Source organism: Panicum virgatum, chromosome 1K (genome assembly GCF_016808335.1).
Source record: "Panicum virgatum strain AP13 chromosome 1K, P.virgatum_v5, whole genome shotgun sequence".
Classification (NCBI taxonomy): Eukaryota; Viridiplantae; Streptophyta; class Magnoliopsida; order Poales; family Poaceae; genus Panicum; species Panicum virgatum.
In genome coordinates this window covers 13,847,609-13,872,239 of record NC_053136.1, presented here as the reverse complement: position 1 = coordinate 13,872,239, position 24,631 = coordinate 13,847,609, and the positions used below count along the sequence as shown (strand labels likewise).

The window sequence follows — 24,631 nt, the reverse complement described above, 5'->3', positions numbered from 1 at the left end:
ATCGAGGATCAAATGAGAGATGATCACCTATATAGAATTCTCGACAAAGATAGTTGGATGAATGAAATAATAAGGGCAATAAAAGGGATGCCCTTGGATCACTTGGACAAGAATGCAAAGAGAAGAGTGATCACGGAAAGAAGAAAATACTATTGGGATCCACCATACTTATATAGATATGGAGAAGATGGAGTCCTAAGAAGATGCATACCAAGGGAGGAACGTGAAGAAGTCCTAAGAAAGTGTCACTCGTCGGGATATGGAGGACATTATGGGCACTTTAGAACTCAAGCTAAGGTATGGGCTAGTGGATTCTATTGGCCCGAGATGCATGAAGATGCGAAAAGATTTGTTTCGACTTGTCCGGGATGCCAAAGGACGGGGAATATCTCGCAAAGGAATGCCATGCCATTGAACTACAATTTGCAAATAGATCTATTTGATGTCTGGGGAATCGATTTCATGGGACCATTTGTGAACTCACATGGGTTTGAGCATATATTGGTGATGGTGGATTATGTTTATAAGTGGGTTGAAGCTATGCCGTGTCGGAAGGCATCAACGGAGGAGTCCACACACATGATTAAATCGGTAATCGTCCCTCGATATGGTGTCCCGAGAATATTGATAAGCGACGGAGGAACACACTTCACGGGCAAAGACTTTGGTAAATGCTTGAAGAAATTGGGAATTGAACATAGAGTGTCCACAGCTTATCACCCCCAAACAAACGGACAAGCGGAAACTTCGAACAAGCAATTGAAGGACATTTTAAAGAAGACCGTGGTAAAAGGAGGAAAAGATTGGTCGAAGAGACTAGATGATGCACTATGGACATATCGTACGGCACACAAAACCCCGATTGGTATGACTCCTTATCAATTTGTTTGTGGAAAAACATGCCACTTGCCGGTTGAGCTAGAACATAAGGCGTATTGGGCGATGAAGGAGATGAACTTTGATGCGGAAGCCGCTGGAATTAAAAGAAGAATCCAAATAAGCGAATTGGAGGAGTTCAGATTGAAAGCATACAATAGTGCATCAATTTACAAAGAAAGGATGAAGAGGTGGTACGACAAATGATTACAAAACAAGGAATTCAAAGAAGAAGACAAGGTCCTACTCTACAATTCAAGATTCAAACTCTTTGGCAAAGGAAAATTACAAAGCAAATGGGATGGACCATACGTCGTACACTCGGTTTCACCCACGGGAGCGGTGACAATCATGGATGCGAAAGGCGACCAATATGTGGTGAACGGACAGCGACTAAAGGTATTCTTGGAGCCCGACGTCAGGCCCCTTCATTACATCGACATATACACCATGGATGAGGAACTGGAATGTCAAGCCTAACGACGTTAAGCAAGGAAAGTTTGTAAATATTCTCTTTTAGATTTTATTTTCGTAGTTTTATTTCTATTCTGGATGAACTTTGAGTAAAACATAGGCTTATAATTTATTGGTGTGCACCTCGGAAAAAGTTGGAGTCCAGGGGGCTGAAAAACCCCCTGGGCCGGCCGGCCCAACACCCCTAGGCCGGCCGGCCTAAGCCTTCTCGTGTGCGAATCGGTCTCGATTTTTGGTAGGTGCGAGATAAGAAAATTTCAAACTTGTGCCTTATAAATTTCATATGCCAAAACCGAAGAGATTTTGGACTTCTCGTCCAAGTCTTTTCGGGATATAAATAGAGGCGCGGGGTAGATCTATTCTCTCATACTTTTCAATCTACACCACCACCTCGTGAGAGACGTCGACAATGGCCGGTCCAGCGAGCGCAACAGCCATGATTGCAGCAATGGAGATCGAGGAGAGGGGTTTGACGCCCGCCACCCCCACGCCAAGGACGCCTAGCCCCATCTTGGCAACCGGTGCGACGCCCCTCCTTGTTGAAGCAAAGCGATGTGAAGCGAAGGCCCCTCCGAAGAAATTCAATACTCAAGCAAGGATGAGCGTCGGAGGGAAGGGCCTTCAATGGTGCAACGAGAAGCTAGCTCAAGCCCAAAGGGTGGTCGTCATCATCAGCAGCGACGAAGACGAAGGCGAGAAGCGACAAGACAAAAAGCCACCCGCGCCTAGGCGTTCCTTGCGCCTCCTCGGAGTCAAAAGAAAGAACTACATCGAGCACACCCCGGAGCTGAAGGACTATGCGGGGGACAGCGATTGGGAGAGCATCATGAGCCCTGGTTCATGGGGCGCCACCGGTCGTGACTACGATGATGATTGGCCGGGGTGGGCCGAAGAGGAGAGAAGGGAGGAAGACGACCCCTCCCGAGGTGATAGCGGCAAGAAGAAGAAGGACGACGACGAGCCCGAGGACGACAACCCCAACCGCAGCGGGCATTACTCCGGGTGCTGTTTCAAGTGCCGCAATGAAATCGCGGATCTCCGCGCACCATTGATAGGTGTCACGATCGAATCATGGCAATGGATCGAAGGATGGACGACATCGAGAGCTTGGCCGAAAAAGACTACAACTTCCTTGTCCGCAACATAAGGAAGTTATTCGGGATGGTCGGAGATCTACAAAAGCAAGGAGGAGGGCGTCCAAGATGTAATTGCCCGAGGTGCCATTGAGAACACCGACGAGCGTCACACCTGTCTTTTATATCATTGCGACGAGGACGCCGCATAATCTAAGCATGGGGGGGGGGGAAGGTGTGACGGCTCGTAGATTGAATTTTGTTGGTCTTTGTTTACTCGAAAGTTCGTCGTGTGCGTGTCTTTAATTCCGCATGTGTGAGAGTCATAGTTTAGCATTGTGTGCTTTATTTTTCGCATGTGTGAGAGTGAGTCTTAAATTAGTGTTGAGTCATGAAAACAAAATAAAAAGAGTCTTCGTTTTTGTTGGATCGTGCAATTTTATTTATGCATTCAGTTTTACTTTATTTTCTTTAAAGCAATTGTTCACGAGCGTTGTCATGAAAATTAATTCGTATTTGTGGAGCTTAGTAAATTATTCGTCCATGTTAATACCCACACTTGAGCTTTGATCTTGCACTTAGTTTTGATTACGCTTGCGAGTAAGGCATGAAAATAATAAAACCCCTACAAACATATGGTTGATCAAGTTCTTGGCAAGTTGAGAGTAAAAATCCTATCTTCCACAAGCTATATTCGTTCCACCATGAGTATTGGATGTACATTGAGTTGAGTTAGGATTTCTTTCTCTTGGGAGTTTTAATTTCGAGCAATGATCATGTCCATATTTTTCCATCTCTGAATTGCTAGCCCCGTCAATATTCGGTAATGAGAATTCCTCATTGGAACAACTCATGAGATCTACCGGATTCCAAAACCCGAACCCAAGATTATCTTGTTAATTATCGTCTTCCTTGACCACAACCCAATTGTGAGGATATGTTCTGTTTCTGCGCATGATTTGTATAAAACATAATTTTGGGATGAAGAAAGGAAGAAGTATTTGAAAGATGGACCGAATCCGACCTGGGAAAGCCCCAGGCCGGCCGGCCTAGGCCTCTCTGGTCTCGGTTCGGGCTCCAAAAATTCAGGGAGACATTTCGGAGATTTGACAATCTATGTTTTATAGAAAGTGTCCTATGAAAAGGTTCGGAACAGAGAGAGAAAATTCGGGAGAGAAAAAGAAAAAAAAAGAAAGAGGAAAGAAAAAAATGTATGAGAAGAGAAGAAAAAAAAGAATAAATGAAGGGATTCTATGGTTAGAGAAGTGCAAAGAGATATCACCTTGTTGTTTGAGAACAATATCCTCAATTCCAACCATATGCAATCCGACAACGAGGACGATGCTTGTGCCTTGAAGTCAATCTTTTTGTATGCCTTTGCACATGTCCACCATTCTAAATCTTCTTACCCTTAAATCCTTTTCATTATGAAGAAACTCTCATGATCATTGGCTCGGAAGGTAAGCAATCATTAGAAGGTATTCTTAACTTGACAATATATGTATATACTTTGCTAAGCCTCACCTATAGACCCACTTTATACTTGAGAGATTTTTGGGAGATGAGTGTTTGCAAAAAATAATAGGATAGCCACTTTTATCGAGAGACATGAAAGAACTTGTGCAAGAATTTTTGGTCTAACCTTTGTTGCAGGGTATTTTGTTTCTTAAATAAAAAAAAGAGAGAGAAAAACCTCCAAGGATGGCAAGAAAAGCAAGTGTTGTCGATATTCGAGTTGCCGGCTAAAGGTAAGAGTTGTGGAGTAATATTGGATGAGTTTTTAAATGCCCATGATATGATTATCCTCGCTACTCCTCTGACTTTTGTTTGAAGAAATATTGTTAGACTTGTTTGCATAAGTAAATTTTGCAGTTCGAGAACTCTTGAGCAACCCATGGAAGGATTTGATGATTTGATTTGCTCGAGGACGAGCAAAAGCTAAGCATGGGGGGAATGTTGGCGCTCCTTAAGTACCCATTTTATTATACAATTAGGAGTTGTTTTGGTAAATTCTTCGGGATGATTCATGTATTAACCCGCCACTTGGCACCCGAACTTGACCGTTTTCGATTTTGTCCTGGATTTTGGAGCATGTTGCATTTTGACAGGAAATTGGATAATTTCGGAGATATTTTGACACATAGTTACAACTGGGCTAAGATGAGGAATAAGAGGAAGATTCAACACGCAAAAGATGGGACCGAAAGGGGCCAGAAAGGGCCCAGGCCGGCCGGCCTGGAGTCCTTGGGCCGGCCGGCCTAGCCCTTTTCGGAGCCCAATCGATCTCGGTTTTCTTCAGCACGAAGTATGCGTCAACCCTAATCTATGTTTTACCAAAACCACCGACCATATATGCCTATAAATACCCCGAAGCCGCCGTCAAAGAGGGGGATCGCAGAGATCGCAGAGAAAGAGCATCCAGAGATACATTCGAGTTAGACACAAGAGAAAGGCAACACCGGAGGCTTCATCGTCCCTCGGCGCCGCTGCAAGTTGGAGGACAGCAAGGGATCCATCCCTTGCCGGAGATTTCATCACCATGATCGACTACGCTTCGCTTAGCTTCATGGGGTAAAGTCCTCGTTTGTTCATGGGGTTGTAAGGAGATCTTGAGTTGTAATTGCCGAATCCTTTATGAGATTGATCTATCACGATTCTTGTTGATGATGCTTTGATGCCTAATAGTTCGCGACTTGGTTTTGGGTTTGCTTTGCTCTTGCATGGTTTACCTAGATTACATCAACTATCGTGTTCTTGTTGTTCGTTACCGATTATCCTCGTGTAGTGACAGTATGCGGGAGGGAAAGGTTTTGATCTTGGAACACACCTTTGGTAGATTAGATCCGTTCTTCGTTGCTTGGCGATTACATCTCTAGTGATCCTAGACCCTATGGACAAATGCTCTACATATCTTGTGCACACATCTATCATTGCTCACTAGTCTAGATTAGATTAGATTGGTAAGATTAGATCTATTTCACACTCAAACACTCAATATAGATCTTTTACCAACATCATTAGTGCTTAGTTAAGCATAGTAATACACTTGTTCCGTGGATTGATAAACCTTGGGGGAATACTCTAAGGGAAAAGCTACACGATCCGTGCGCTTGCGGTACGTAAATTGGCGCTTTAAGAAGCGTCAACACAAACGTACAACAAGTGCAAAAATGCCAAGGGGCTTTGACCTTTCAAAAGGTCCGAACCAAAAAACATTCGGCACAAACGCACAACAAGTTCAAAAACGCCAAGGGGTTCGACCTTTCAAAAGGTGCGAACCAAAAAACCTTCGGCACAAACGCACAACAAGTGCAAAAACGCCAAGGGGCTTCGACCTTTCAAAAGGTCCGAACAAAAAAAACCTTCGGAACAAACGCACAACAAGTGCAAAAACGCCAACGGGCTTCGACCTTTCAAAAGGTCCGAACCAAAAAACCTTCGGCACAAACGCACAACAAGTGCAAAAACGCCAAGGGGCTTCGACCTTTCAAAAGGTCCAAACCAAAAAACCTTCGGCACAAACGCAAAACAAGCGCGAAAACGCCAAGGGGCTTCGACCTTTCAAAAGGTCCGAACCAAAAAACATTCGGCACAAACGCACAACAAGTGCAAAAACGCCAAGGGGCTTCGACCTTTCAAAAGGTCCGAACCAAAAAACCTTCGGCACAAACGTAAAACAAGCGCGAAAACGCCAAGGGGCTTCGACCTTTCAAAAGGTCCGAACCAAAAAACCTTCGGCACAAACACACAACAAGTGCCAAAACGCCAAGGGGCTTCGACCTCTAAAAAAGTCCAAACCAAAAAAAAAACTTCGGCACAAACGCACAACAATCGCAAAAACGCCAAGGGAATTCGACCTCTCAAAGGGTACGAACCAAAAACCAACGAAAAAAGGGCAAAATAAATGCAAAGCGAAGTCCAACGGGCTACCTCAGAAAAACCGAAAGATGGATGCCAGAAAGGGGGGGACGTTTTTTTTCCCACAAGAACCTTCGGCACCCATCATTCGATCTACCCAAAACAAAAAGAACTAAGCCCTTCAAGGACAACAGCGCGCAAGAAAGGGGGGAGACGTTTTTTCACAAAAAAACAAAGTTTCTGCGCATGGCCTCATTGGCAAACAAATCATATATCAAAATACCAAACACTTCTTCTTCACAAAATACTTCCGGGCAACGACTCGTTAGGAAGGGGGGAGACGTTTTTTCAAGAACCACCCTAACAACAACAAAGTACATCCAAAAACGTCCTTCGGCAAGAAAAAACGAAGGCTGGGGAGGAGACATTTTTCTCCAAGAGCCCCACGACAGTACTAATCTGCAAACCTCAGGTGCAAATATGCCTAACACATCACACAACAAGGCACCTCGAAGGATTGCGCAACACAAGGCACCTCGAAGGATGCACCAAAACAGCACCTCGAAGGATACACAACGCAAGACACCTCGAAGGATGCACATCACAAGGCACCTTGAAGGATGCACATCACGGCACCTCGAAGGATACACAATGCAAGGCACCTCGAAGGATGCACATCACAAGGCACCTCGAAGGATGCACATCACAGCACCTCGAAGGATGCACACATAAAGAAAACCCGAAGGATATGCAATAAGAAGCCATTACAAAGGCAATCGCGAAGGTCACATTCAGACAAAGGGGCAAAACATGTTACAATGAATTTCTACCGGACCAGCTTAAATATTCCGCAACGCTGCATCCAGGACGAGCAAGGCTAAAAGCCTCCCCGCTCATCAATACCATAGCGTTGTTCACATCCTGCACCATGGTAATATTTACAGACCAAAGTGCCAGAAAACTACCAAAGTAAACTACAAACCAATCTCTACACCTGAGCTCCCGAAGAACCAGCAGCATCATTCCCCAAAGGAGACCTCCGATCCTCGGACATTCGATTGTCCTCCGAAGGCCGATCAGGAGTCGCCTCCTGCACCAAATAGACGAAATCAATTAAAAACAAACAAAAGAAAGAAATAGACAGAGGCCGCGTTGTCATTTGCAATGCTCATCACCTCACCGAGGCCCTCGAATTCTGACAGCAACCAGTCCAAAAGCAGAAAGAAAACTTGGGGACCTTCGACCGGCTCAGGCAAGGGCAAAGGCTCCGCTCCAAGGGCAGCAAGAGCCTTCTTGTACTCCTGGTACACTCCATCGGCTCGTCTGGCGACCTCGGGTAAGATCCGCTTGAGTTCAATAATTTTAGCCTGAACCCACTCCAGCTCGGTGATCCTACTCTTGAGGGCAGCCTTCTCATTTGCATCCCCCTCAACGGTCCTCCGAAGGCTCTCTAGAACCTTCTCGTTATCCAAAGCAGTCGACTCTAGCTTCGAGCACTTAACCTTCAGTTGCTGGTTCTCCTCTCAGAGCGAGAACCTCCGCCTCAGCTCGCTGCAATTTGTCAGCCAGACCTAATATCTCGGTGGCGCCTTTCACCCGAAGGTCCGCATCTGCCTTAGCCTTTTGCAATAACATTCGGCTGGCATGGGCAAGCTTCTTGCTCAACTCGGCAACAATAAAGGCAGCGTCGGAGGTAGACGTCTCTGCCACGGCTGCATTAAACTCTGAAACAAAAACAAAATCACCTTCGGGAACACTAAAGAGTTATCAAAAGCCAAAAATAAAACAAGGCCCCACACCTTTCTCGGGAGGAAGAATCCCAGTCGCGCCAGGCCCGTGCATCACGGCCAAGAGCTGCTACATTGACGCCGACACAGCTGCAAAAAGTAACATAAGTAAAAACCCCTTCGAGAGCGGCGAACAAGTTAGGTAATACAAGTAGGTGAAACTTACCAGACTCGTCAAAGGCCATCCCCTCCAAAGCCTCCACCTCTTTGTCCGAAGGTGGAGCAGAGGAACCACCAGGAGCCTCTCCACCTCTAAGCGCCATCAGCGTCTCACCTACCAAGATCTCCCCCTCCTCGATGTTCACCGCAAGAACAGGCTACGCATCCTTTGGCGCCGGAGCCAAATCCTTCAGGACATCAGCCGTCGAGGCAGTCCCCTTCGTCACGGCTGGCTTCGGAAGGTCCGTAGGCCTGGACCCAGTCTTAACGAGGCTTTGAATCCTCTTCCTCTTCGTCGTACCTTCGGAGAAACAATGAAGATTAATCAGCGCTTTCGCCACCTCAACCCGACAGCCGGAACCGAAAAGCATGGTCCCGTACTCATCGCTGAGATCATAACGGGATCTAAAAAGCCTCCCCTCGGGAACTACGATCTCCCCGCCCACCGTCCCCATGAGCTCTTCCATGAATGAGGGCGTACCGCTATCGCCGGAAGAAACCTCCTCATCTCGTGCCTTCCTCTTGGCGCTCTCAGCCCTCGCAAAAGAAACCTTCGTGCTCGAAGGTTTCCGACCACGCCCGCGTCCCCGCGCGCCAGCAGCCCCGGAGCTCCCCGCCTCCTCCACCTTAGCCTTGCCCTAGATTTCGACTCAGGAACCTCCGAACCATTGTTCCCTGGCGGAGTCATTCTTGGAATGGGGTTCGCCGGAACCGGCTGAGGCTCGTAAGCGACACCCATCTCAGCCAAGCACCGGTTCAACCGAAGGTTTCCTTCGCACACCTCCACCAAAGAAAGATACTCCTTTTTGTTCCAAGGGCCCAGTATCTCCGCAGCCTGCCGCTCCTGCTCATCCACAATAACTTCGTCACTGGAACCCTCGGGCCTCCGAAGCCCAAAAACCGGAGAAGTCACATCATACTTCAAACCAACAAAGCGCTTACGCTCGAACATCAACGGAGACCAGCCAGCAGCAAGCGGCCACACCTTCGCAGCCAGAAATTCCTCGACAGCATCCCTGCCACCACAAACTTGGCAAGCCGTCATGAAGGCCTCCAGACACGATTTGAAACCTGGCCCGCGCTTGCTGAAGGCAAGCTGATAGATGTGATCGAACATCTCAATGTCCGAAGCCAGCAGATACATCTCCTCACCAGAACCTTCGGGATCAGGGAAGCCAATCTTGTCGTAAAACCAATATCCTAACTAGTTCTCCTCCCACTTGTTCTTGTAAGCTGTCGAGAGCATAACCTTTAACAGACCGGTCCTTTTGTTCGGCTTACGAGGAACGAAGGTGCAGCAGCCGTTCTGAACCTCGCTAAGCTCCGAATCATCATCTACATAGACCTTACGAGGCTGGCAGTGCAGCTGGAAAAGCCTACAAAAGGCATCCACAGACACTTCCCCTCCGAAGCTCCACACCACCCACAGAAATTTGGCCAATGCAACAATCCTGTTCTGGGTAAAGTGGTGTAGCTTCACGTTGAATGGCTCCAAAAGCTTCGGCACAATTGGATCCATCGGAAGTCTAAGCCCCGCTATAAAAAAATCCTTAAAGACCACAACCTCGCCGGTCTCCGGTATAGGAATCAATTCTGCCCCCGAAGGTCGACAAACCCCCTCGGCGAAATAGCCCTTCATAACGTAGAAGTCTATCATGCTCTGAGATACGACAGATGGCTCGAAAAGCAAAGTCTTACGTTTCTCCGGAGCCATCAGTTCCGACACGTCCACGAACACCGCCGAAAGACTCTCGCTGGATTGCTGCTGCTGCTGAGACGGCTGCGTACCACCAACCTCTCCTTCGGGAGCTGGACCTGAGTCTGCACGAAGAACCGCCCTCTTAATGAATACCATATCTACAAAAAACAAAGTCAAATTAGAAACAAAGGCTCAAACGAACCTTCGATCAACCTCGTTGTTTGTTTAGTGCGAGCCATGAGCCGCAAAGCTACTTACACCAAAGAAAACAAGCAGCCTGATTCACACGAAAGAAAAACCTTCGGAAAAAGCACTTCATAGCCGAAAGCGTCGAAGGTAAGCCAAGCTCGAGAGGGCACAGGCTTTACCCCCCCTCCCCCCACCTCCGCTTTTATAGGTGGTGAAAAGCAACAGTACCAATGGTAAAACCGAGGAGACGGCCAACCAAGCGGCGCAATCAGAGCCCGACACGTACACAACAAAAACCAACCGTTGCAGCCGACGGTTCGGGAGACGTTTTTCCTCGGGAGCTTACCAAAGGTCACGCACAATCTTCTTCATTAACAAGGGTTCGGACAATCGGCTTCGGACCTCGCCCTCGAGGGGCTACTGTTGGGGATTGGACCTTCGGGTCAAGTCTTCACCCTCAGAAATGCTCCCTAACCTGTTTGCAGGGCCACTACGAGATGGAGCCAAGCATACCCGAAGGTATCAGATGAACACTAAGAAGCGCAAGTTCAAAAACCATGACCTTCGGACCGAAGGATATCACCTTCGGTAGGCCGAAGGTAACGGATGGCTGCCCAGAAGCGCAAGCGCAAACACCAAAACCCTCGTAACGAAGGATACCGCTTCCGTCGTGCCGAAGGAGACGAAGGGTTGCACAGAAGCACAAGTCCGAAGACCAGGACCTTCGGGTCAGGTGATCAAACTCAGGAACGAAGGTGGCGGCTGATTGCTCGTTGATTGAACCCTCATGGCCCTAACTCCCGGAGGTACCCGAAGGTAGTTGTAACCTTGGTCGGTTGTAGACATGTGAGTAAAACGTGAATATGTGAGAAGGTCGGATTTGTACACCTCCCGAATACGTGAGAAGGTCGGATTTGTAAACCTCTTACCTTGTAATTTTACCCCGGAGCCGGCCAAGAGTGAGCTGTAAATGAGTTGTGAGGGGGCAATTTAGGAAAACCTGGCCGAGGGTTAGGGGTATAAATAGCCCCATCTCTCCATAGTGTAAAGGGTTAAAATTTCCTAATCAGTATTGGAGAGTTCGACACCTATTTTCATTGTCATCTTTCTTACTGTTCATGCTCCCTGTCTAGGCATCTAAGAAGCAAAGATTCCAACACTCCCTTTGGACTATTTAAGGCTATTTGAGAGCGCAAATGTTTGCCCCGCAGTGCTTCGGCGGCCCATTGTGATCTGCCAGTCCATTTTGTGTTTTTTCTTTCTTTTTTTCTTCTGGAAGTTCCAACAAATATTTTTCTATTTTTTGTTTTAGTGGAACATTTGAACATATTTTAATTTTCAACCAAATAATTTTTTCCATTGCAACTTTTTTCAAGAAAAATATTTTGCTCCGGTGGAACATTTTTGTTGGAATAATTTAGGGTCTGTTTGGCAGAGCTCCGGCTCCTCCAAAAATGGCTCCGGCTCTAGCTTCTCTAGTGGAGCGGCTTCTTTGGTGGTGCTAGAGCCGTTTTGAAAAACATTTAGCAAAATGGCTTCACTTATTGGATTGAGTTTGTAAAATGTCCAAATTGTCCTTCCATATATTATTCTTTTTCTTTTTTCCTTTCCTTTTTTTATCTTCTTTTCTTTTTCTCTCCCATTTCTTTTTTTTCGTCCTCTCGTCCTTATCCAATTGCCCCGCCCCACCCCCCTTGCCTCGCTGCGCCTCCTCTGTCCCGCCTCCTCGCCGACACCGGCCTCCCCCGCCGGCGCTGCTGCCTCGCGCCTCCTCAGCCCGCGTCGGCGCCTTCCGGCCTCCGCCCGCACCGTCGCCTCCTACCTTCTCCGCCCGCGCCGCCGCCTCCCGGCCACCTCCGCCCGCACCGTCGCCTCCCGTCTCCCGGCCACCTCTGCTCGCGCCGTCGCCTCCCGCCTCCTCCGCCCGAACCGCCGCCTCCCGGCCACCTCCACCCGCGCCTCCATATCTCGGTGTCCGACAGCGCTTCCTCCTCCAGGGCCCTGGCGAGGGCAAGGTGGTCCAGGGACAGGAGGAGCTCCACGGAGCCGCGTGGAGCCATGATTTTGTGGCTCCATCTCCTCCGTTCCGCTCCAGAGAGCGGCGATTCCGAGGCTCCGTCCCGAGAGCCACTGTGCTGCACTCCGTTTGGCAGGGCTCCGCGTGGAGCCAGAGCTGGAGCTCCTTTTGGAGCCCTACCAAACAGGGTCTTATTTCAGCGAAACAGTTTCTTCCCGTTATGGAAACACTCTGCTCTGCTCCCTCTCGGCCCAACACCCCCACGCTCCCCCCCCCCCCCCCCGGCCCAGCTCCCCCGTGCTCCCCGACCCAGCCCCCGTGCTTGTGTGACAGGGCAGCTCGAGATAACGCGGCAGACCCCGAGCAGTCCCCTTTAAGAGTGGGCTATAAAATAACCTATGAATCCAAACAAGGCCCAGGACACATGGAGCCCCAATTGGTATGTGGCAGTTCTAATCATTGCTTCTCCGCACACGAAAGAGCAACGCTGATACAGTTCCTTGAGCCAGCCCCCAAACCGGCGATGTTCGAGTTCCGCTGCTGGCACCAGGAGGCCCCTCAGCTAGCCTCCTACATGGAGAAAAAAAAACACAGCAGCTGAGCGTAAAAAAAAACACACGGTGACACGGTTCCAATCCAACGGGCGGGTCTCCAAATTGCCATTTCGGGGCACGGGCACGGAGAAGGGAGATCACGATGACATGACTGTATGAAAGGGGATGTAGCAATTGGAGTTTGGAGAATAAAGAAAATAAAAGAGATACTTAGATATGCAGGGGCGAAGCTAACATAAAAGTTTAGATGGTGCACCCCATAAGTAACAAATAAATTTTTCTAGTAATATATGGTAAATATCAGTAAATTCAGTGGTAAAAGTTTGTTTTACCCTGGTGCCTGTGCACCAGGTTAGCACACTGTGCCTTCGCCCCTGTAGATATGTGACTTGAGAGATCGCATCCAATTCTTATTAATGTTTCAATTCAAATTCAATACTAAATTCTAATTATTATATACACTAGATACTCATCTAGATCTTTAAAATCCCAAAGATAATTTACCACCATAATAAAAGAATGAAAAATTTACATAGTGTGCCAACAATTAAAAAATATTCATATTAAAATATAAAAGTATTTATTTTAAAATAAAAACCAAATGTGAGCATAAAAGAGGCTAGCTACCCACACTATTTGCGTGGGCCTCCTTGCTAGTTATGTTGCATAATATGGTTTGTCATTTTTATAGCAAATATTTATTTATATATTATAAAATAACTGTGCAAGAAAAATGTCAGAACATGTCAAATGACCAATATAAATAGTTGCTCATATTAACTACAGTCAATGTTAAAAGCTTTTGACGATGACTAGGATGTTTATATTAATGAAGATAGAGTACATATATAGTGCTACTACAATGAAACTAACCAACCCATGTGCAAAGAATATTCCTATTTTTGTTTTTTGTTTTTTGAACTGGATGTTGGGAGTTCTCATGCTCGAGCAACCTATCAATTTTGTTTTCCGCTTAGACCAGTTATGGCTTGACTTCCATGATTTGTGCAATCATGTTGAATGTGAGAAGAAACAATTAATTAACAACGATAAGTAGTGTGATAGAAGAGGGTTATGTTTTTTTTAATATGACATAATAATTTCACAATATTGGTGTCTTATGATTATTATATTTTCTCCATATAAGAAAAGGTATATACTGAATCAATTCATTCATACAAGAGTGTAAGGATCACCGGGGTGTCCGATTCTAGAAGGGGAGGGGGTGAATAGGGTCGCTAATCGCTTTCTATCCTAGGGCTCAATCTATTTGCATGAGATAAACCTAACACGTCCTACACATACTAGTTATGACTAAGGTTTATCTATGCTACTCTCTACTTACCCCTAAAAGACTTGCAACATATAGCCAATCCAAATCAAACTAACTAGGAAAGTAAAGGCACGCAAGATAGAGTAAATGCAGAAACGTAATACGGTAAGTAAAGAGATAAGGGAGAGAATATGCAAACTCCCGTGAAGACGCCAAGACACACGATTTAACATGGTTCGGTTAGGACACCAAGTCCCTCCCTACGTCCACGGCCACTTGTCCAACACGAACAAGTGTGATGCCGAGTCTCTCCGCTTGATCACCGTCTTGCGTTCGCCACCAAGGCTCTCGGCAAGCAAAGGCTAAGTGACCCCAAGTCACCAAGACAAGGCCACCGCCATCGTCTCTCTCGAAGCGTCACCCACGGCACCGTCTTCACTATCGGAGCTTCTCACCAAGAGGGGTCTCCTTCCCAGCACAAAGTGTTGTTACCTCTCCACACCAAGTCAGAGGGTCACACGTCGAGTACACAAGATGCTTGCCGCAGCAAGACTTTCACTCAAGCTAGTTCTCTCAAGAACTAAGCCTAATCAAGCATTAAGCACTCTCACAAGTGTGCTTAAGCCTATATGATGTACAATGAAGCTCTAAGGTGGTTGGAGGTGTTCTTCAAGTGTAGCAGGCTTCAGCAACTCCAGCACTCACAAATGACCCGGCCTTGGAGGTATATATAGGCAGCACAAGCAAATATAGCCGTTGGAGAAAAACTGCCAGAAAAATACTTAACGCCGGTTAATCCGACGCACCTCCAATAGTCATCGTCGGTTCAACCAGTGATACTAAACTGCCCGCCTCAAAAACTAGCTGTTACGTGTACGGACAATCAACCGATGCTGCGTCGGTTTAACCGGTGAGTGTAGTTGTCCTGTGAACTCTGAAAAACCAACTCTCTGGACAACTGCACCGACGTTCACCAAGACCCAATCGTCGGTTCATCCGGTGTATAGACCTTACCTCAGCTTCTGGGTCCATTGCACCGACGTATTCAACTTATCTAACGTCAGTTCAACCGGTGAAACCAAAATTCCTTGTGTGCTCCAAGTCAATGCACTGACGTATGTGATTTTCTCAGCGTGGGTTCAACCGGTGATACTAAAGTATCTCTGTCTTGATTTCTTTGACTTGGTTTCTTCACGGTCTCTTCAATTCTTTGTCCTTTGGACCGTAGGGGCGGCCCTTCGGGCCTAACTACGCATATCTTCTCTTTATCATCACTTGAACCTAAAAGTCTGAGAATGGTCATCTTAACAATCATATTAGTCCAAGTGTTGTGTATGTCATCAATCGCCAAAATATTATATTGAAACATGGCATGAGAGGCCATTTTCGCTACAAAGAGTACTATGTCACGCATTTACAAGTGTACCTATATTTTACTAGAGGGTGAATAAGTTGTTACTAATTGGCGATCCCATTTTCATATAATTTCCGTACTTAACCACTTCATTCGAAATTATAGTAAAAATAAACCATATTGGTTTTTAAACTCTTCTTTTCGCATGTTGTAATAAGCAAGGAATATATTACCACTATAGTAGCCCGGCCCGTCTAGTAATGGACTAGTTATGATAATCTTTATCCTATTTTCAAATATAAGTAGTTTAAAAATGATGACATAGAATAGCAATGAACAAATGGTGGCCCGAGGATGTTTATATAGGATAGGGATCATCTACAGTACTGCCCTATGTAGTTGAGTCACCCATATATATGTGAGCCCAGCCTCACACGTCATCAACTCAAATGGAGTGGCATCTGCTGCAGACGAGTCCCGTCCTTTATGACGGTTTCTAGAGATTTCTTTTTTAGCCCCTGTCTCATCAAAAAAAATTTTATCTTTTATAAATATCAAATAAAATTTGTTTATAAATTTTTTGCACAGACGGGTGCTAATTCGTGAGACGAATTTAATGAGCCAAATTAATTTATAATTTACTACAGTATCCATCCACTAATCATGGATTAATATACCTCATTAGATTCGTCTCGCAGTTTTGTTTAATTTTTTTTTAAACAAAACAGGGCCTCATTTTCCTGACAGTGCTGGATGAGCAACAGTGAATCCCAGCTGCGTTTCTGAAAGAGTTCAGAGCCCAACGCTTGAACTGTCCCATTTTGCCATGGACGCATGCATATTAAAAATAGCAGATAAATCTCTTGTGCGTGGAGAAACCCACACGGTATCTCATCCGTTCCGTTGACATTTCAAGTGCACCGAAAGTGAGGACGGCCATGGAAATTCTCGAGTAATGTCTGTGTTCTTTTGGCTTAAATCATCCACAAATGAAATGTTTAACGTGATCAAGGCCCAAGGTGAGCGCACACGGCCACACGGGGTGCCAGTGCACTTAGCAACGAGCTGCTCCTGAAGCCGAGAGCAGCTCGGCCCGAGGCGAGGCACCGATCGGGAGCGCTGCAGCCATGGTGGACTTGTGCTTCGAGGCCATGATAGCCACTTTCTACATCGGCGGCGCGGGATTTCTCGTCTACCTGCTCGTCGTAGCCGCGCGGTACCACAAAAAGGTCGGCATCGCCGTGTTCTCAATCGTCGGCACCGCCTGGGTCGTCGTCGGCGCCTACCTCTACATCTCCTACTGCGTCGGCTCCTTCTGGTGGTCCGAACTGGGGCGGCGCCTGGGCCCTCCCCTCCGCGGGCTCCACCGGTGCCTGCGCGGCGTCGTCCGGCTGCTCCGCGGCCTCCCGCTGCGGTGCGCGCGCGCCGGCAGGCTGCGGCGGCGGTGCCGGCCGACCAGCCGCGGCGGCGGCGGCGGCGACGCTGCTCCCTTGCCTCAGTTCGTGGTGGCAGGAGAAAGCCATGGCATGGCCGTTCTTGCGCGGGAGCCGCCGGTGCCGCGGCGTGGCGGCCCGCAGGCGGTTGCCGTCGGTGGCATCGTCCCGGCGCGGGAGGAGCGCGACGGCGGCGCGGCGTCCGCGTCGTGGGAGTGCTCTGTGTGCCTGTGCGAGGTGGAGGAGTGGGGGACGGTGAAGAGGTTGCCGGTGTGCCTGCACGCGTTCCACCAGGAGTGCATCGACCCGTGGCTGCGTGACCACTCGACGTGCCCGGTGTGCCGGAGCGTCGTCGTCTTTGCGCGAATGGCGTGAGCGCGTGACGACCTTCCTCAGTTCTTCTTGCTGTTTTGTCCCCCCTTTGTTTTTGGTTCTTGATGGTGAGCGTCAACTGAAAACCGGGAAGCTGTTGTCAAGAAATTTCGGACCAGTCAGCGAAGGTGCCGACTTGCTCCGTCAGAACCCATATGCATGCATAGCACAGTTTGGCTTTCTACATGGAATGGAGTACGCAATGTACTGCTCACGTTACGTGATCGTGCCAAAGAACTAGATTAATCTCAAATGTCGTCGTGTGTCTGAATCTCTATTGCTCTTAGAAGCAGTTAGAACATCATTAAAAGATATTGGTATGCGATCCAGCGTTCGTCACCTTAATCACTGAATAAAAGTATTCCCAAAATGAAAAGGTCACCGCAGAAATGCTTCCGAGTCTGCACTCTGCAGCTAGTTGTATAATCAATCGACTCATCCAGGATGCCTAGCCGTCTTCTGTCTCCAGTTCAGAAGCTGCCCACAGTAACCCATAGGTAGGGTTGCTAGTTGACTTTCGGTCGATGTCGATCCCTTTCAATATAAACTTGCCACTAGCAGCTGTCTACTACTTTGACCTGGATCACCCTGTGTTGCCCCGCCGCACCCGAAAAACCTATGGATTATCAATCCGGAGTTAGAATGAAATAGGAATGCATGAGGTTAATTCGAATCGGCTAAGAACAGTGAGCACGAGAGACTGAAAAGATGATAAAGATCATTGAGTACAAAAGAGTCGCCGCATAATTTCCTCCGAGTCAACTCAACCAGGATATGCAGCGTCAATTAATTTGTGCCAGTTCTGATCGTTGCTTCTCCGTACACGAAAGAGTAACGCTGATACAGCGACCTGTCAGCACAGCAGCTGAAGCCAGGGGAAAAAAACACACGATGACATGGTTCCAAATTGCCTTTTCGGGGCACGGGCACGGAGAGGGGAGACCACGGAAATTCCCCAGGAATTTCTGCGATTTCTGGAGTCCCACATCAATCTTTCTTCAAGAACACGCACGCCCGCCGACGAAGCAAAGAAGTACTAGTAGTAGCAGTAGAAGGTAGCAGCTAGGCAAGCTATTCAGCGTCCTCCGAGGAGCGCAGTAGGCATGCCATCGTGCTCGGCGATCATGGGGTGGTGCTTCGGCTGCCTGTTCGTCGCGATCATGGTGGCCGGCGTCAACGCGGTGGGCGCCGGCGGCACGGGCTTCCTCGTCTACACGCTCGTCCGGCTCGCGCGGGCGCCATCGCCGGCCTCTCCATCTTCCTCCTCTTCTGGGTCTGCGCCAGCGCCGGCATGTACATCTCCTTCTGCAGCGCCTTCTTCCCGTGCTCTCGGTTCGCGGGCTGCGTGGCCTCTATATGCCACGCGCTATCGCCGTGCCTGCGCGCCGTCGGCTGGCTGCTGTGCCTACCTCGCCGGTGCGCGCGAGCCGTGCGTGCCCGGCTCCGGCGTCCAGGTAGGGGCGGCGGCGCCGCCGCCGCTGCCGCTGCCGCCTTGCCACGATCCATAACACAAAGTCAAACCCTTGTCATCGACATGCTTCCGCGGGAGCCGCCGGCGTGCGGCGGGTCGCGGGTAGTGGCCGCGGCTGCCGACATCCCGGAGTACGCGGAGAGGGGCGCCGCCGCGCGGCCGGGCGGCGCGGCGGCGGCGTGCGCGGTGTGCCTGGGCGAGGTGGAAGAGGGGGAGATGGTGAAGCGGCTGCCGGTGTGCCTGCACGTGTTCCACCAGCACTGTATCGACCCGTGGCTGCTGAGCGGCAAGTCGACGTGCCCAGTGTGCCGGTGCGACGTGCTCGCCCCACTGCCGGCGGAAATGGTGTGAGATTGGATTGGATCTTGCATTTCTCCCTTTTCTTCTCCGTTTCTTCCAACAGTTGACGATCGAAGAGAGGACTGATGATGGCGTAAACCGTGAAGTATTAAAAGTGTAAATAGTAAGTGTGAAACAGTTCAAATGATCATCGTGCGAGTTGACCACTACAACAAGCAGCGTGGTAGCAATAATTGTACGATCCATTGCATCCTCAATTTCAGTAGACGTGCTGCAGCTTGTTCTTCTCCGTCCTCATCGCCCATCCGATGATCTTGTAGTTCCAGCGCTGCTGCACGTAGACCACGAGCGCGAGCACAAAGCCGACGACGGGAACCACCACGGCGCCGCCCTTGGAGTAGAAGCCCACGCCATCGCCGTGAGCCTCGAAGTAAGCGTTGACCATCGGCGGCCGGAGGTATCCGTAGACATGCGGCAGCAGCCACGCGGCGGTGACTCCGGCGTAGTACCTCGCGGCGAGAGGCTTGCAGTTGACGCGCCAGAGGGCGTTGCCGATGACCTGTGGGAGCAAGAACCACTCCTTGGCCGCGCCGGCGTAGCGCTCGACGATGGGCGGCATACCCTGCGCCTCGCCGTAGACCACCCCGCTGGGTGGCCGATCAGCCCTCGGCGTGCCGTAGGCGCTCAGCCAGTGCACGGCGAGGACGACGAGGAGGCCGCCCAGGTGCACGCCGAGGCTGCACAGCAGCACCGCGCCGTCGCCCGGGACGCGCCCCGGCTCGAGCGGCGCCCGCGCCCGCGCCCGGGCCCTCGACCGCGACACCACCTGGGCGAGACGCGCCGTGAGGAGGAGCGCCGCGAGGGTGAGCGCCTTCACGGCGCGGCCCATGATCCGGCCCAGATGGTGGCCAGCGTAGTAGTAGGGCTCGCGCGTCGGCCACGCCGGCAGCATCCGGGCGTCCGCGACCAGCGTCGCGCTGTACCCGAGAGCCTGGACGCCGAGCGTCGCGAGCGAGACGTACGGCGCGACGTCGGCCTGCGACTTGACGTGGCGGAGCTGGCCGGCGGTGGCGGCGATGGTGGCCGACAGCATGGTGACGCAGAGGAGCCCCTCCACTGTTATCCCCGGCAGCTCGGCAACGGGATCACCGGCGAGCGCAGGGACTGGAAGAAACACAACGCGAGGTGGCTGGTGAACACGAGAGTTGGACACACGAGTTTTTGGTGCCGCAGAGAGCAGCGTTTTCTGTTGTTCTTATTCCATATATATAGGAAGCTAAAACAAAGCAACAACGGCGAACTAACCTCCACGATCGGGAGCGTACGTGCCATCCCACGCAGCCCATGATCCGGTCTTGGCGGAGAGCGCCGCGGTGCACACCCTCACGATGCAGCGCGGGTGTGCGCCTGAACCGGGCCACGCTCCTACTGATGCGCGCCCGCCTAACTGTCTAACAGAAAGGAAATCGGAAGAAGGGAAAAATCTAGCTAAACATCTAGCTTATCTACTAACATTACCCCCCCTAAGCTTGATGTGCCTGCAGGTCGACGATGCCGAGCTTCTGACGAAGTTCTTGGAAACGAACTCGCCCAAGTGGTTTTGTCATTATATCCGCCAGCTGATCGTCGGTGTGGACATGCCCGACGGCGATCTTCCCTGTCTCGACGCACTCTCTGATGAAGTGAAAGCGCGTCTCAATGTGTTTGCTCCGGCCGTGAAACACCGGATTCTTGCACAGTTGAATCGCCGACTGGTTGTCGATGAGCAGCGTAGCAGCCGTCGCCGCTTTGCTGTAGAGACTCCCGAGCAGCTGACCAAGCCAGATTAGCTGGCAAGCTGCTGAAGTTGCCGTGATGTACTCCGCCTCGCAGGAGGATAGAGCCACCACGGGCTGTTTGGTTGAGTGCCATCCGACCGGAGATTGCCCGAGGAAGAAGACCCCGCCTGAGGTGCTCTTGCGGTCGTCCGTGTCTCCGGCCAGGTCGGCGTCGCTATACCCGATCAGTTTGATGTTGCCGTCGCCCTTTCGGTAGCAGAATCCGTAATGCAGCGTGCCGGCGATGTAGCAGAGAACATGCTTGACGGCGCCCATGTGCTCCGTGGTCGGGTTCTCCATGAATCGACTGATGTAGCCGACGGCAAACGAGATGTCCGGGCGTGTATGGATGAGGTACCGCAGACTGCCGACGAGGCTGCGGTAGAGAGTGGAGTCCACGGCCGGCGCTGTGCTTTTCTTGCTCAACTTGAGGCGTGTCTCCATTGGTGCTTGCACTGGATTGCAGTTGCTCATGCCAGCCCTCTCGAGCAGCTTTGCAGCATAAGCCGCCTGTCCAAGTGTGATCATCCCCGGCCTCTGCTGAACCTCGATGCCGAGGTAATAGCTCAGCAGGCCGAGATCACTCATCTTGAAGGTGTTCTTCATCTCCTCCTTGAACTGTGTCAGCTCGTTGGAGTCGGCGCCGGTGAGGATGAGGTCGTCCACGTACACGCCAAGGAGAAGGCGACGCTGTCCCTCGCCGCGGACGTACACGCCATGTTCCTCGGAGCACCGGGTGAACCCGAGTGCCACGAGTGTGCTGTCGAGCTTGGAGTTCCATGCACGCGGGGCTTGACGGAGGTCGTACAACGCCTTGTGGAGGCGCAAGACCTGGTGTTCACGCCCGGGGATGGAGAAGCCGGGGGGTTGGGCGACGTACACTTCCTCTGCAAGATCGCCATTCAAGAACGCCGATTTGACGTCGAGGTGATGAACCTCCCAGCCTTCATGCGCCGCCACGGCAAGCAGCGCGCGCACCGAGTCCAGCCGCGCCACCGGCGCGAACATTTCGTCAAAGTCCACGCCGGCGCGCTGGACGTAGCCCTTTGCCACCAAGCGCGCTTTGTGCCACACAATGGCACCGGAGGCGTCCTTCTTAAGCTTGAAAACCCACTTGAGGCCGATGGGACGGTGGCCGGCCGGCAGGTCGACCGCCTGCCAGGTCCTGTTGTCGATGATGGAGGACAGCTCCTCTTGCATTGCTGCGCGCCAAGCTGGGTCCGTGTTCGCCTGCTCGAACGTCGTTGGCTCCTCGGTCGCCGCTAGGAGAAGCTCGCCTGGATCGAGTTCCCTAGGCTCCGAGGTGTTGATGCAGTCGGTCACCTGCCGGTACCGACGTGGTGCGCCCTCGTCATCCAGATCGATCCCAGATGGGATGTGGATTGGCGGAGAGACGAAGACCACCGGCTGGGCCGGCGCCCCTGGTGTGCTCGCAGCAGGTGTGGCCGGCTCCTTCGCTGCTGGCGTTGGTGCAGGAGAGGGCGTGGGAGAGGGAGTCGTTGCCGGTTCACCAGCAACTGACACCGCGGTCACCGGGTACTCCACGGTGAACGTGTCGTCGGCTGCGGGCTCGGCAGTGGAGCTCCAGTTCCACCCTTTGGACTCGTCGAACACCACGTCACGTGTGATGTGCAGCCGGCCGCTCAATGGATCATACACACGATATGCCTTTGAGCCCGGCTCGTAACCCACGAACACCATCTTGATGCTCCTGTCATCGAGCTTCTTGGCATGGGGTCGAGTTACCTTCACGTGGGCGAGGCAGCCGAACGTGCGTAGGAAATGGACGGCGGGCTTCGAACCGTGCCATGCTTCATACGGCGTCTCGCCACGAAGCGCCTTCGTCGGGCACCGGTTCAGAATGAAAATGGCAGTGTTCACCGCCTCTCCCCAGAAAGCAGCCGGCATGCCCCTCGTCTTGAGACACCGCGCCATGGCAACCACAGTCTGATTCCTTCTCTCCACAACGCCATTTTGTTGAGGAGAATATGGTGCTATGAGTTGGCGTTGCACTCCCTTGTCGGCGCAGTACTCGCCGAACATGATGGAGGTGAACTCGCCGCCACGGTCCGTCCGCAGAGCGCGGAGCTTGCGGCCGGTCTCCACCTCCACACCGGCCTGGAACCTCTTGATCGCGTCGGCCGCCTCATCCTTGCTGCTCAACAAGATAAGCCACATGTACCTGCTAGCATCATCCACGAGCAGAAGGAAGTAGTTTCGGCCGCCATGCGTTGCCGGGGAGACGGGGCCGCAGAGATCGCCATGAACGAGATCGAGTCGCCCGGAAGCCCGATGCTTGGACTGCTGCGGGAATGGCGCCCGCCGCTGTTTCCCGGCCAGGCACGCGTCGCACAGCTGATGGACATGATCCAGCTGTGGCAACCCGCGCACCAAGTCGTCGCTGCTTAGCCGGCGAAGGGTGTCGAAGCCGAGGTGGCCGAGGCGTTCGTGCCAGCGCCACGCGTCGTTGTCAGAACGCGCTAGGAGCGACACCGGCTGCGCCACCGTGAGCGAGATCTTGTAGAGACGGTTGGTGCTCCTGCGTACCTTGGCTAGGAGCTTCTTGTCTTGATCACGCACCCTCAGGACTCCATGTTCGATCACGACCTGGCACCCGGACTCATCGAGTTGGCCCAGACTGATGATGTTGGAGCGAAGGCGAGGGATGTAGTAGACGTCCTCCAGGGCCTGATGACCACCTTGCCGCGCGCGCGAAGATGATCGTGCCGCGTCCGACGATGTCGACGACTGAGCCATCACCAAACTTGACAGTGCCGGTGATGGAGTTGTCCAGCTTGGAGAAGGCAGCGCGGTTGCCCGTCATGTGGTTCGACGCCCCGGTGTCGAGGTACCAAGTGTCGGTTGCGGGTGCGCCGGCGTTGGCAGCTGCCTCCCCCAGCTGCACCACGGCGCGCTCCTCGTTGAGGAAAACTTGCCCCCCGATGTGGACTGGCGCGACGCGGGGCGCGACACGCTCGGCCGCCTCGACGTGAACTGGCGCGACGTCGTCTGTCGCGGTGTTCTCGACTGCCATCAGGAGGGACGGCTCGTCCTCCTCTTCGGCAGTCTGGGCGAGATGCGCCTCATCTCTCTTCTTCTTCCTGCATTCACGGGCCCAATGACCCTTCTTACCACAGTACTTGCACTTGTCTTTCTTGGCGGCTCCACTGACCGGCTCGCCGGAGGAGCCACCAGTGCGCGCGCCACCATTGTTTCCGCCGCGTGGAGCTCCAGACTGCTTGCCGCCGCTGCCGCCGGAGTGAGAGCTCTCGCCCGCAAGATGGTGCTTGTAGCGTGCCAACCACTCCTCCTCTGAGAGGAGCAGCTGGCCGTTGGAGTTCGTGGCCGGCGGCGGGTTTCGACTCCGATCGCGAACCTCCGCCGACTTGAGCCTCCCAACGAGCTCTTCCACTGACATGTCGTCGACGTCGAGGAGGGTCTCGATGGAGTGCGCGATTTGGTCGTAGCGAGGAGGAACAGCCTATAGGATCCTTCTCACCACGGTGCTTTCCTGGGGCGGGTCGCCCAGAATGGTGAGCTCGCTGACGATGCTTGTCAGCCGGTGGGTGAAGTCGTCCACCGACTCGCCGTCGCGGAACTCGAGCGCGTCGAAGTCGCGTGAGAGGGTCGTCGCCTTGGCCTTGCGGATGGGATCAACGCCCACGCGTTCCGTCTTGATGGCGTCCCATGCCCGCTTCGCCGTGCCCTTCCGGATGAGAGAGACACGCATCTCCGTCGGTGTTCCACGGAGGATGGCCTCCATCGCCATGCAGTCGTCGTGCCGATCGACCCCGCCGACGCTCACTGCCTCCCAGAGATACCGCGCCTCAAGCATGACCTGCATGAGCACCGCCCACTCGTAGTTGGTGCGAGTCAGCATGGGATAGTTCGCTGATCCCACCTCCCGGACGACGCGCTGGACTTG

At 51.5% G+C, this 24,631-nt stretch overlaps 1 protein-coding gene across 1 annotated transcript; it reads left to right on the top strand.

Annotated features, from left to right (window-relative positions):
* Window positions 1-16,440: 16,440 nt before the first annotated feature.
* LOC120652869 (RING-H2 finger protein ATL74-like) lies at window positions 16,441-17,121 on the top strand. Its single transcript, XM_039930804.1, has 2 exons — window positions 16,441-16,741; window positions 16,826-17,121. Exons 1-2 carry the CDS (start codon window positions 16,441-16,443, stop codon window positions 17,119-17,121), a joined length of 597 nt encoding a protein of 198 aa, XP_039786738.1.
* Window positions 17,122-24,631: the final 7,510 nt, after the last annotated feature.